The sequence below is a fragment of the Seriola lalandi genome, unplaced genomic scaffold, assembly GCF_002814215.2.
Source record: "Seriola lalandi dorsalis isolate HSWRI2012SDOR001 ecotype SW California unplaced genomic scaffold, Sedor1 jcf7180002054748, whole genome shotgun sequence".
In the NCBI taxonomy this organism is placed as follows: Eukaryota; Metazoa; Chordata; class Actinopteri; order Carangiformes; family Carangidae; genus Seriola; species Seriola lalandi.
In genome coordinates this window covers 3,902,400-3,914,384 of record NW_019525301.1, presented here as the reverse complement: position 1 = coordinate 3,914,384, position 11,985 = coordinate 3,902,400, and the positions used below count along the sequence as shown (strand labels likewise).

Genomic DNA, 11,985 nt, shown 5'->3' with positions numbered 1-11,985 from the left:
AATTATATTGTAAAAGTTCAATGGTAGCGATAAAAGCCATTTTCAACTGGCCAGCCAATAAATAGGTTTTGAAAATAAAATCTACTGTCAACTGCTCATTTGGTCATTTGTGTATGCCTGCCCCCACCGAATGATGCAGTGATATTCAGAAAGTTAACAGTGATCTCGTCGGCATGACAACCGCCAGTGGTAGGATGGCAACAGATACAAAGCCTGAGTTTGTAATAGAATAAGAAGCTAACTGAAAGTTAAAGCATAAAAATAGGTTTTAAGTTTAGATTTGAAAGTCTGACCGGAGTCAGGCAGTCTGATGTCAGCGGGGAGGTTGTTCCAGAGAAGAGGGGCCAGATAGGAAAAGGCTCTGCAGCCAGCAGACATCTTTTTCACTCTGGGAACAGACAGGAGCTCTAAATTCTGGGAACGGAGAGCACGAGATGGACTATAAGGTTTAAGCAGATCAGACAGGTATGAAGGAGCAAGTCCATCTATGTGCATTCTGGGAAGTCTGTTATACAAGTGAAACTCAAAAAATTAGAATATCGTGCAAAGGTTCGTTTATTCCAGCAATTAGAATTACAAGGTGAAACTCATTTCAGGTCAAAAGAGCAGAAGTTACAACAGTTTATGTTTATAAGTTCTGATGTGGCCTGAAAATAAAGTTGAATTAAGTTGAAATGAACCAAACATATATTTACATCAAGTCAATGTGGAAAAAATGACTTGATTCCACTAAATTCCTGTACGATGGTAGAACAGGTGTTTGGCTCTTTCCTTTAGGCTCTTCAGATATCAGATCATTTCTTAAATTTAGTTGAACTTTCCAGTCAGACTCAAGGGAAACACAAAAAAGGTGTATGCATCATTTTTCATTTGAACAAGTCAAACATTAACATCATGTTATGAGCTACTTTTCAGAATACAATTTGCAAAAAATTACTTTTTCAACTAACATGTTTCTAAATTCGAGCTTCATATGACCAGTCTCAGTGCTGTGTTGTTTTACAGTATCAGTCAGTTGCACACAAAGGCAGGTAAACACAAAGGCTACAGGAAATATCTCAACACACATCCTGCCAGACACAGATGCTCGGCTACAGTTAGTGACGTGCAGAAAAACAGAGATTTTCTATATAAGGTGCATGAAAACCCATTGATACTCTCATTTTTTAATGTCATGAGAATATATTAGGGTAAATGCCACACAGGAATGGTACAATTACACGCAAGATGGTGTGAAACTGTTTATGATCAGCTCAATGCTGCATTGTCAAAGCTGCTGTGTAGTGTACGGCAGAGCCCTCAGGTTACTGAAGCAGTCACCCCTGTCACCCAGGATATAATTAAACTTATATGGCATAAATATGTTTATAGAACATGCCAAAAGGACAAAAACACACTCACATCAACTTCTTATTTTTCACAATAAGTGACCCTAAACATCTGAAATCACCTGAGCGAGCGTTTGTCTGTGTTCTGTAGGGTTTTAGAAGAACAATAATGTTGCCATATTCTAGTTATAACCACTTATTAAGTTCACATTTTGACTTCCCTGTGTCAAAATCTAGTTGTAAGACCTGCATTGTTTTAGTTCATATTTGTGCACACATTGAGCATATTCTTAATTTTAATTAAAAGTTCAAGTAATTGACCAATTCAGGGTCAGGTATTACTCCAGGACAGGCTGATTGGTTGGTTTGTGAGGTAGCTGTCGTGTGTAGTCTGTTGTGTACACTGTACTGGATGGGAACTTGGGAGGGACAGAGTACATACACAAAAAGCGCAGTGGGAGGATAATGGTGGCTGTAAATAGAGGTAACAAATTCTGCTCTTCGGTCATTTAGCAATTTAATCCAGTCTTGGGTGTCAGTACAGTACAGCCTGAACCAGAGCAAGGTTGATCTCACAAGCCATTATCAGATGACTGACATGTCAAAAATGGCAGGAGTCGTGTGTAGGTATTGTTCAATAAGACACAAAGTTCAGAGGTCACTGTGGTGTTGTGCTTGGAGCAGGAGCAGCTACATTCATTCCTCTCAGGCGCTCAGCCGGCAGTTCAAGGAGGTTGTTGGGGGCAGTGGGTTTCTGTCAGCGAGACTATTCATTGTGCTTTTTGGGCCTTGATTGAGGATATCCTCCAAACAATTGCTCTAGGTGTTGACACTGGTTCAAAGTTTTTAGACGTGTATTCTTTCCCCCATCCATCTCCCGGTTACAGGATCCTCCACGCAGTGAACAGTTACATTTATTGTTCATGTGTTTTTTTTTTTTACAGACTTCCTTACAGGGGAGTTGTTCCCATTCAGTGTCACACCTTAATATATGTCACAATGTGTGTGTGGGTGTGTGTGCATGCGTGTTTGTGAGGAAAATTTGTGCATAAAAAGGCACAACTAAAACAGTCGCTTGTAGTTTTTCGGCAGTAGTTTGCTGATTGGTCGGAACCACTGTGCTGCAGCCACGGGCAAGACGGATCCTCGTGGGAAATCTAGTTACCATGCAAGATTAGCAAACACAGGCTGACTGTGATTACTCTGCAGCAAACATAAGGGCTGAAGGGAAGTGAACTTTGCAGTTTATTTATGGTGAAATGCTCTTCTTGAGAATCAGCATTGTGTAAATGGGGTTCAACTGCACATGTTGCCAAAAATTTTAAAGATCTGTTCCCCGATTTTTACATGTAAACTATTTCACTGGAACACACTGCCTCAATTTAGAAAGCTTTTGTGATGTGATGGAGGTCAAGCTTCTCTCTCTCTCTCTCTCACACACACACACACACACACACACACACACACGCATTCTGTTAGACTGATATTTCAGTGTCAGGATTGTTGAGGTCAGAGGGTCATATTGAAGATATCACTATTTCAAATCACTACTGTGTTTTTATGAAAATCATTAACCAATGCCATCACCTTTACCAACACCTTTCAATGTTAAGTGTGATTATCTAGCCACCTCTCATACCAACCTGCTGTTGCACTACTAAAGTCTGTAAATCAGCTAAAACGTGATTGCCATGAGTCTGAAAGGCCATGGAGAAAATAAAACTCAAATCTGAAAGGGACAACTATAAAATTCTACTTGTCATCTGTGATGGCCGACAAGCAAGTCTTTGGCTCGGACCCCTGAAGCTGGAGCAGACAAGATGACTCCCATCTCTACAGCAGATGAGGTGCCGTCCAGGACACTCAATGCTGGGACAGGTGAGGTGAAACGTTGGCCATGGTGCTGGGCAGTGGAGGCTCAGAGTTACTTCTGTTACTTGCCTTTTTCCCCCCTCACCATTCTGATAGCAATATACAGTGCTACTTCCTGCTGCGCAGTATTATCCCAATAATGTATCAGAGGGTGTAGTAACAGTTTATTCCAGCACTGCCTTTGCACAGACAGGTATCTGTATGAACTGTTTTACATTAACTTTCAAGGCTCCATTTACCTCCATCGCTGCAGGACAGATGTAAATGAACCAATTTCTTAATCCCTGAAAAAGGCTTGTTTTCTATGAAATTTACACAATCAGACTCATGTCCGGTCATTCACTGGACTCCAACTGCTTAAAATTCAATTAAAACTGGAAAAATTGTGATTACGACTATTGGAAGGAGTACACACAGACCCACAAACACACACTACGGTGTCTAGCTCAGTTACTGCCTGTTTTTGCTGCTGCAGAGGACTGAATTGCTGCCTGTTCTCCCGCTCCGCCCATCAGTGGAAAACAATCATAAAAATCAGAAGCAGCCTGTCCAAGGCTGCTGTCCCACAGTGCGTGTCCAATGGTGATTATCTCCTCTGACAGGTTGGCCTGCTGGGGAACTCTGAGGTTGAATAAGAGGCAGTGAGGGGGTGGAGCGTGTCTGCCCAGACAAACAGTTGAGCTACAGGACCATAAGGGTCTGTATTGCAATCTTAGTCCTTTCTATTTGCCTCATGGTATTCTCCATTAATGCTTTACAGATGGGGCTGAAGATCTGGAATGTCGCAGGTGACTTTGGCTTTCATATGGAACTTTTTACTGTCCTGCACAAGGATATCACTAGCTTTAACAACAAACCAAACCAGTCTGAGGTCATTGCTCCAGACCATCTGTAACTTTTCCAACCTAAAATGTCTAAAAACAACAAAACCTATGTTCTTTATGTTGTTGTGCTGTGTTCTTACATGGTGACATCCTATCCCATGTCGCTGAAGAGCGTTGGTGAATCTCTGATTGTTAAAGTCAAACTGCTTTCTGGGTGTTTCTACTGGTTTGAATCCCCTGGTGTGTTTGTTATGGAGAGGAGGACACCTCTGTGGAGAATCCAGCTGCTGGTAAAAACCTGCTGAACGTCTGCTTCATAAGTTATCAGAGAAACAATCAGAACAAAGGTTAGTATCAACCTCAGCTCCAGCTCTTTCCTGAGTCTCTGTCCTCCGTACAGCGTCGCTCAAACACTGACTTCAAATGTCAAACTGCTTCATTCAGTGTTTTTAATATTTAGAGTCACTGGGTATGTTTGATTTCCTGAACCACTGACACTGAAGGAATCCAAACCAAGAGGAGCTTATGGTAATGGTGATGAAGACAATAACTCCCATGATCCCATGCCATTTCATGACATCACCCAAAGACATCTTTTGTTAATGTTTTGATTGAGAGACTCCTAGAGGCAGAAGTTACAGACTGTGAGTGTAATAAAGTGATTCAGCCATTTCAATTAATGTGTAATTAATGTAATTTTCAGATTCCTATCAGTGTAATATCTCATACATCTCACATTTTCTTTAATTGCAAATAGTTGACTGAGAAGACTATTTGACGGCTGGTACTAATGCATATATTTTTCAGGCTGTGGTAGTGAAAGTTTCAAAACGTCTCAATTTTTCCAGTTTTTATTGAAATGAGCTGTTTAAGTCCGGTGAATAACCTTAAATGCTACAGAGGTAAATAGACCTTTTTCAGGGACTTACTTACAAACCTGCTGTCTGTATCTATTCATATGTTTTTTACATGCTACATAATGGAGAGGTGAATATCTATCATTTTAATAGTTTTTTTATGTTTAAAGTTACCTGTGGAACAAACACACTCAGTGAATTCAGTGTAAAGTTGCTGATTGACTCAGTTTCAGAGTTTTGTTCAGCAATGCATTCCTACCCAGGGATTAAAATAAGCATCAGCTGAGCTCAATGGGCCATCCCATCCCGACTGATGTCAAAACTGGCACTGACCCAGGGCTCACAGGGAGGGCCTTGGCAGGGTCTAGCATCCAGGCCTTTTCCTTCCTGTTCCTCTGTGACATCTTCCTGCTTGGGGATGGGGATTGGGTGAGGGGGATGGAGGTCGGGGTGAACAGAGGACTGTAAATGCTATTTCACAGGGGTGTGCCTTTAAAAATCACTTCAGCTATGTTTTTAAGGACTCAGGTTAGAGTGGGCTGTTCCGCCGCACAATGTGATGATGAGTAACTGCTGGGGCACTGATTTGCTTTCTTGGCAAGAGTTAGATGATTGACATCACAAATGCAAATTATGAGGTGGTCTGTAAGAAGGGACAGCAACATTTGTACTTCCTTAGAAAGTGAAATGTTTTTAATGAGAAGAAAAATCTGAGCAAGATTGTGGTGGCTGCTAAGGTGACCGGTGTCCCACTGACACCCCCCCACCCCCACCCCCCACCCCAGTCTTAGGTTATCAGTCTTTAGGCCAATCCCAGCTAATAACTGCCTGCCGCCTGAAGCTCCATATTCAGTGCCCAGAGTGTCATCAGCCTTCTCATCTAACTCTCTGGAAGAAAGTGAATTCACATATATTTTCCAAACTATTCATTTTATATTGTTTTTTTTTTACAAAAAATGCGACAGTGCTTTAAAGTTAATTTCACTATGAAAATCAGCTTGCAGAGACTTCAAACCTCCTTGATTGTGGTAATCCATCACAGTGGACATCTTGTATACTTTTATTATCACATTATGTGATTGTTGCAAGGTAATGTGGGGCAGACTTGTTGTCATTCATCCATTGAGCACTTTTTAACACCTTTGAGTACTTTTTGTCACTTTTGGCACATCCCATTTAAAAACTGTGTCTCTGTGTATAAACTGGTTCCCACGCAGCCCACGATGCTGCTCCCCTGGTGTGATCTATAACATGGATTCAGCAGCAGCTGTGTTTTTCTGGATAGAGGGTTCTAGGTGATATTAGCTGTGACTGATCAACACCACATGTGGATCCCAAACTGGGAAGTTTACTACCAGAGCAGATTCAGGCCGAAAGACCAGCCCTCAGATTTCTCTATTTTTCCTGATACTGATCCAAATGTACAAAACTTTGAATGGAGTATTATTAATGAAAACATTAAATTAGCTGCTCAAATTTCAATTGCATTGAGCAGAATTACGGATAATATGCAAATTGATTATAAATTGTCTTCTCATGTTTTCCAAACATGAGAGTGCACAGATTTATGAACTTACCTTTTAAAGACTCTTTCAGCTCTAACACTACGCTTTAAACTCTTGTTTTTTCCTCTCCCTGATTGATCTTGTTGGCATGAGTCCAGTAATGTGCTACACTCCCTGATGGTCCCCATGAGTAATCATCAGTCACCACAATAGGTCCAACAAAACTAATTTGTGTCTTTCCTGTTTTGTCTTTACCTTCCCCAGAGCTGACTCTGATTCATGCCTTCCTAACTGGCACTCGGCACCTACCACCCCGGCAGGGCTTTCTGCGGTCAGACACTGCTGGGATACACTGATTTCAGAGACAGGCAGCTAAGGAAAAGATTGATTACTTCCTCTGTAGAGATTCCTTGGCATTGCTCAGATGGAGAGGTAAACCTTCATTTAGATTCCCCGTACAGGTTTCCTCTTCTGAGCAGTTACAGGCAGACAACGGCAGCAATGGTTGGAGAGCTTTGCACTTCAGGGGTCTGGCTGTCCTCAATTTGCATCTAACTCTCTATATGTGGTTTATAAAGGAAATCAGAAAATAGAAATCTTCTTTTTTGTATTTTCATTGATCTACAAACATGTTAAAGGGTCAGTTCACACAAATGAAATACGCATGTTTTGTCACATACCTCTTGTAGTATCTAGCCATACAAATAGCTTTGGTTTGGTTGTCCTGAAGCTGACTGTGTCTTAGATAGAACAAACAGTCAGACTTCAGATAGACTGAGTCTTCATTCATCTGTTGCACAAATTGGTTTAGTTCTTGACTATCTTAGACTGGAATGTGGTACAATGAATTCTGGGTAAATTAAGACTTTTTTCAATATAAAAAAATAGCAGACACAGGAACCACATCCAGCCGCTCAGTTCCATTAACCCCAGCAGAAATGTTTGTCTACTGGAAGATTTCAACAGTTACAAGGACATTTTACTTTGGAAATTCAGCGAAGAGTGAAACAATAAAAAGAAAAAAATCTGATTTGGAGAAAAACCTCTGCAGTCCCTAAAAACTCTTTCCCTTCTCATTTCTCTCTCCATGTCAATGTTAGCAAACCACAAATTTTGAGCCATGTTGTCCCCGTTTTTTGCTTTTCGGTGCTGGTCAGTGTAGGTGTCATTGATTGTCACCATGGTAACATTGGTCTTAGACCTGAGTTAGTCTGGGGGTAAGGTGTCTCATTTTTTGTCTTAAAATTAGTCAGTCTTTATCCGTGTGAAACTTGCATTAACTGATCTATGAGTGTAGAGATCTCTGGCTCTGAGGTTTCTACTTCAATACAGCGCAGTAGCTCTGCACCATTTACAGAACACACTGTCTACGCTTTTCATAGGGGGTGTTTCTTCATTAGAAAGTAATTCTGTTGAAATAGGTGTGTTTGGTGGAATATCCACAGTAACGGAGACTATAATTATGCACCTATGTTTTTTGCAAACTGGTTGGACTCTATACTGTGACGGGAAAAAATCCAACCTGCCAGTGTTCTGATCCGTTCACATTGTGATCGCACGATTTGAAATTTTGAGGTACCTACATACAGTAAATCATGCAGCTTTGTTACAGGACAATAATTAAAAATGATGCCAATTACAGCTCAACAAGAATATTTTCTGTTCATTATTAATGAGAAAATGTTACATCCACTGTTAACGGGCCACACAGAAGCATCGAAACAGCTTCAAAACACATTGCCATTACACTAAAAGCAAAATATAAGAGAGACATGTCTGTGTAAAAATAAATTTAATTTAAAAGTAGTTTACAACATGTAATGAAAAAGCAGACAAAATAATGTCCCACAGATGTCTCCTGTTGCACAAACAGCAGAGTGGTCGGTCCTCTTAGGTCTTATTCCTGAAACTGCTCTGCTTTACAAGTCTGTTTGTGAGCCAAGCTTCCCAAAACCACCTCAGCTTCATCTCTAAGAACCATGCAAACTTTCATGGGAGTTTTGTCTCATGAAATTTTACACAGTACAGCAGCCTATAATAAGGGGACAGGCACCAAAAGCATCTCCACCTCTTTTGTAGATCCTTCAATAATTAAAAGGTCACCTTTTTGATACTATAAATACTTGTAATTCGTGCTGGTAATTGTAATTTATGTAAACACACCTTAACCAGGATTCCAAACCTTGATAACACAGATTTATTATGGTTATCGTCTGTTGTCAGTTCACATATTAAAAGGATTTGATGTTAATCTAAATGTGCAATTCTTTTGTTGTGAATGTGAATGACATGGATATCCAGTATCGACTGACTGTGTAGAATTTCATCGTATATTTTACTAATCCCCATATGCTCGGTAACGTTTCTGGTGACACACAGACAGTTTTGGTGCCAATTTTTCCCAGCTCATACCGGCTATGACCTATGAGGCACACTCCCATAAAATCAGAGCAGTCCTTTAAGACTATTGTCAGACTGAAATGGTTCTGGACTCTAGGAATGGCTGAAAGTTCTGAAGAGAGGCTCCACTCCTACTTCAGGTCAAACGGATTCATCACCGACTTATTTGTCTCCCACGGTTCCCATGCATCTTCACACAGTCCCGCCTGTCCGTCACCTGTGAACGAAGACGGAAAGTATAGGCAAAGTCAATTCAAAAGATCATAACTGTCATTATCACTGTGTAGCTTCGGGAAACATTTTAAACCTAAACACAATTTCTGAGTTCAGGTGTTTTCATGTACTTTCTTAACAACCCCATAAATGTTAATTATACAGTTGCCCAGAATTAATAAAAAACACAGTTTCCCTTTAAAGGATATTCCACACGCTCTGAACAATATGGCTCCTATAAATAAGCCAAATCCCAACAGAGAGATTTGAAAGCCAAGATGGACGACGTCCATTTTACTAGGATGCATGCAGCTCATCCAAACCCCATGGTGTCATATGATCTCCCACTAAACTGGAACAGACTCATCCAGTCAGATATTTGACTCACTGATGAACTGTTGCAAAAGTCCAGTCAAGCAGAAATGTAAATTTACCCAGACACAGTATGTCTATAGAATATTAAAAGGCTGCATCAGGAAAGTGATTTTCCAATTAAATGCATAATTCTCATCCCTAAATTCTGGAGTAAAATAACAAAACAATGCTGAAATGAAATATCATACACACGTATATATTGCATATATTGTATGCAAAGATGTCAGACTATTGTCAATGTGGGGGTCTTTTGTTAGGCCTGTGTGTTTTGCAGTTGAAACAGTGCAGGAACACAAGTTGTAATAAAAGTTGGAAGTGTACTGTAAATAGATTTGCATGTTATGCTGGTTTTAGCCAAAGCCGTATTAAACAGTAGAGTTTAAGGAAGATCTGAGATCATCTCTGCTTTATGTGAGAGAGAGAGAGAGAGAGAGAGAGAGAGAGAGAGAGAGAGAGAGAGAGAGAATTGGGAGAGAAACTTTCAGATAGCAACATTTCAAATGGAGTTTTGGGTTATACATATCTGCTGAACATTTTACCCCTTTCCGTTGGTTGCTCAGGCAGAACGTGCAGATGCTTCGGGGCTGTTTGGCTTCTCCTCTCCCCTTCAGCTCCTTGTAGACAGCGGTCAGGCACGGCTGGCCGTCCTCCCTCCCGTCCCCGACAACCAGCACGTTGGCCAAGTGTGAGATGTAGCTGGACGCCAGACGCAGCGTCTCGATTTTGGAGAGTTTTCTGTCCACTGGTTCCGTGGGGATAAGCGTCCGCAGCGCCGTGAAGGCCGTGTTGACATTCTGGGTCCGGTGTCTCTCCCTGGCGTTAGCGGCGTTGCGCGTCTCCACCACCACACCGCCAGACTCCTGTCGGTAGCTCCCCCCCGGGGTCCCGCAGCAGCCGTAGCCCTGCTCACTGCTGCCGTCGCTGTCGCTGCGGTTCCCCTCCTCGTCGTCCGAAATCAAGGTCAGGTCAGCGGGGTAAGAGAAGGGATGAGTCGACACGGGCCTCAGCATAGTGAAAGCCATCATAGTAAACAAGTCCAGTATCTTCAAGGAGAAAACAGCTGCACGCAAACCAGAGCCGTGCGTAACGGTAGCTGCAACTCCAAGGTTTAGCCAACAGAAGTCCCCGGTCTGTTATGACACTTCCCCATACCATGGCCCGGAGTGACAGTCATCCTGACAGGGAGGGCTCTTATAGCAGCTACAGGAGCTGTAAGGGGAGGGGTAGAGGCTCCCATCCTCCCACATGATTATGTCCTAAAACTCACAGAGCTCAGTTTGGTGCTTCACCTATAGTGAGGTGTGGACACTGGTGTTAACCAAAAATGAGTGAGCCATTAGTTTTTATGAGTGGAGAGCAGGGAGCAAACATTGGCATGAAGCTCTTATAACTGGCCTGACCTTCAGAGGCAGGAGCTTCCATGTGGTTCAGTGGTGAGAGTGAAAGTGTTGTCAGCAGTGGCTCAACATTACGAAGAACATTCACTCACAGTGCTGTACTCAAGTATGAGTTTGAGGTACTAACTTCACTTGAGTGTTTCCATTGTATGCTGCTTTATGTTCAGAGACAAATACTGAACTCTTTGAACTGCCACTTAGTTACTGTACTTTGTACTGTACTGTACTGCAGATCAAGACTTTATGATACTTTTAGTACATTTAGCTTTGCATACTTCTGTTCTTAAGCTTATGTCATTTTTTTAATGCAGGGCTTTTGCCTGATTATCTTCACACTCTAGTATTGCTATAAAAGTACCAGTGCAATGCTCTGGTCTGTACACTCTCCTATTTAAAACATGTTGAGGCAACTTTTATTTGATCAGTTTTAGATGACGGTAACATCTTGTACAGGCTTCAGCTGCAACTCCACAACTCTGCTCTCACGTTCATTACTGCTGATGCTTATAACACTCATCATTGCATCCTGTATAAAAGATTGGATGGTCCCCTCTCTCTCTCTCTCTCTCTCTCTCTCCCTTTCTCTCTCTCTCTCGATTTGCATGTGTATTTGTTTATTCTCAAAGCCCTTATTGAAAACTGCCTTCATGCCTTACATCCATTAGTAAATCATCCATTAGTTAATAAGGACATATTTGGCAACATAATATTTGAATATGATGGTGAATGAGGAACTTCTTTCATTTTTAACCTCATTTTATTCTTCAGTCACTGTATCTGCTGTTTGAGTGGTATTACTGTTTTTGAGCTAGCTGTATCAAATCATTATTAGTAGCTAGTTTTACTGTTGTTTGTATTTGTTGTTATTTTCTTGTTTTCTTTTTTGTCTTTTATTTCTAATTTACATTGTGTTGCATTATGATGTAATTTTTACTTTATGACGTAATGTTTACTTGAGTGGACCCCAGGAAGAGCAGTTGCTACCTTGGTCGTGGCTAATGGGGATCCAACTAAATAAATAAATAAAATAAATGAGTCTGGTCATCACACCAGGACTAATGACTGTCTGTTTGGAAGATCTACTTCTGGCTTCTCTGCACCATCCATCTAAACTCAAAGTACTTTGAAAATAAATTTGTTGGTACCTCTTGGTCATTTTAGATTCTTAATCTCTGACTCTGACTTAATCTGTGTTTGTGCCTGTTTTAATTGAT

General features: G+C 41.2%; 1 protein-coding gene across 1 annotated transcript; it reads right to left on the bottom strand.

Moving 5' to 3' along the window:
- Positions 1-8,161: 8,161 nt before the first annotated feature.
- LOC111668606 (transcription factor 15-like) lies at positions 8,162-10,533 on the bottom strand. Its single transcript, XM_023424684.2, has 2 exons — positions 9,914-10,533; positions 8,162-9,003 (listed from the first exon to the last, which is right to left on the bottom strand). The coding sequence occupies exons 1-2, from the start codon at positions 10,397-10,399 to the stop codon at positions 8,941-8,943; spliced, it is 549 nt and encodes a 182-aa protein (XP_023280452.1). The 5' UTR covers positions 10,400-10,533; the 3' UTR covers positions 8,162-8,940.
- Between the last annotated feature and the right edge of the window lie 1,452 nt (positions 10,534-11,985).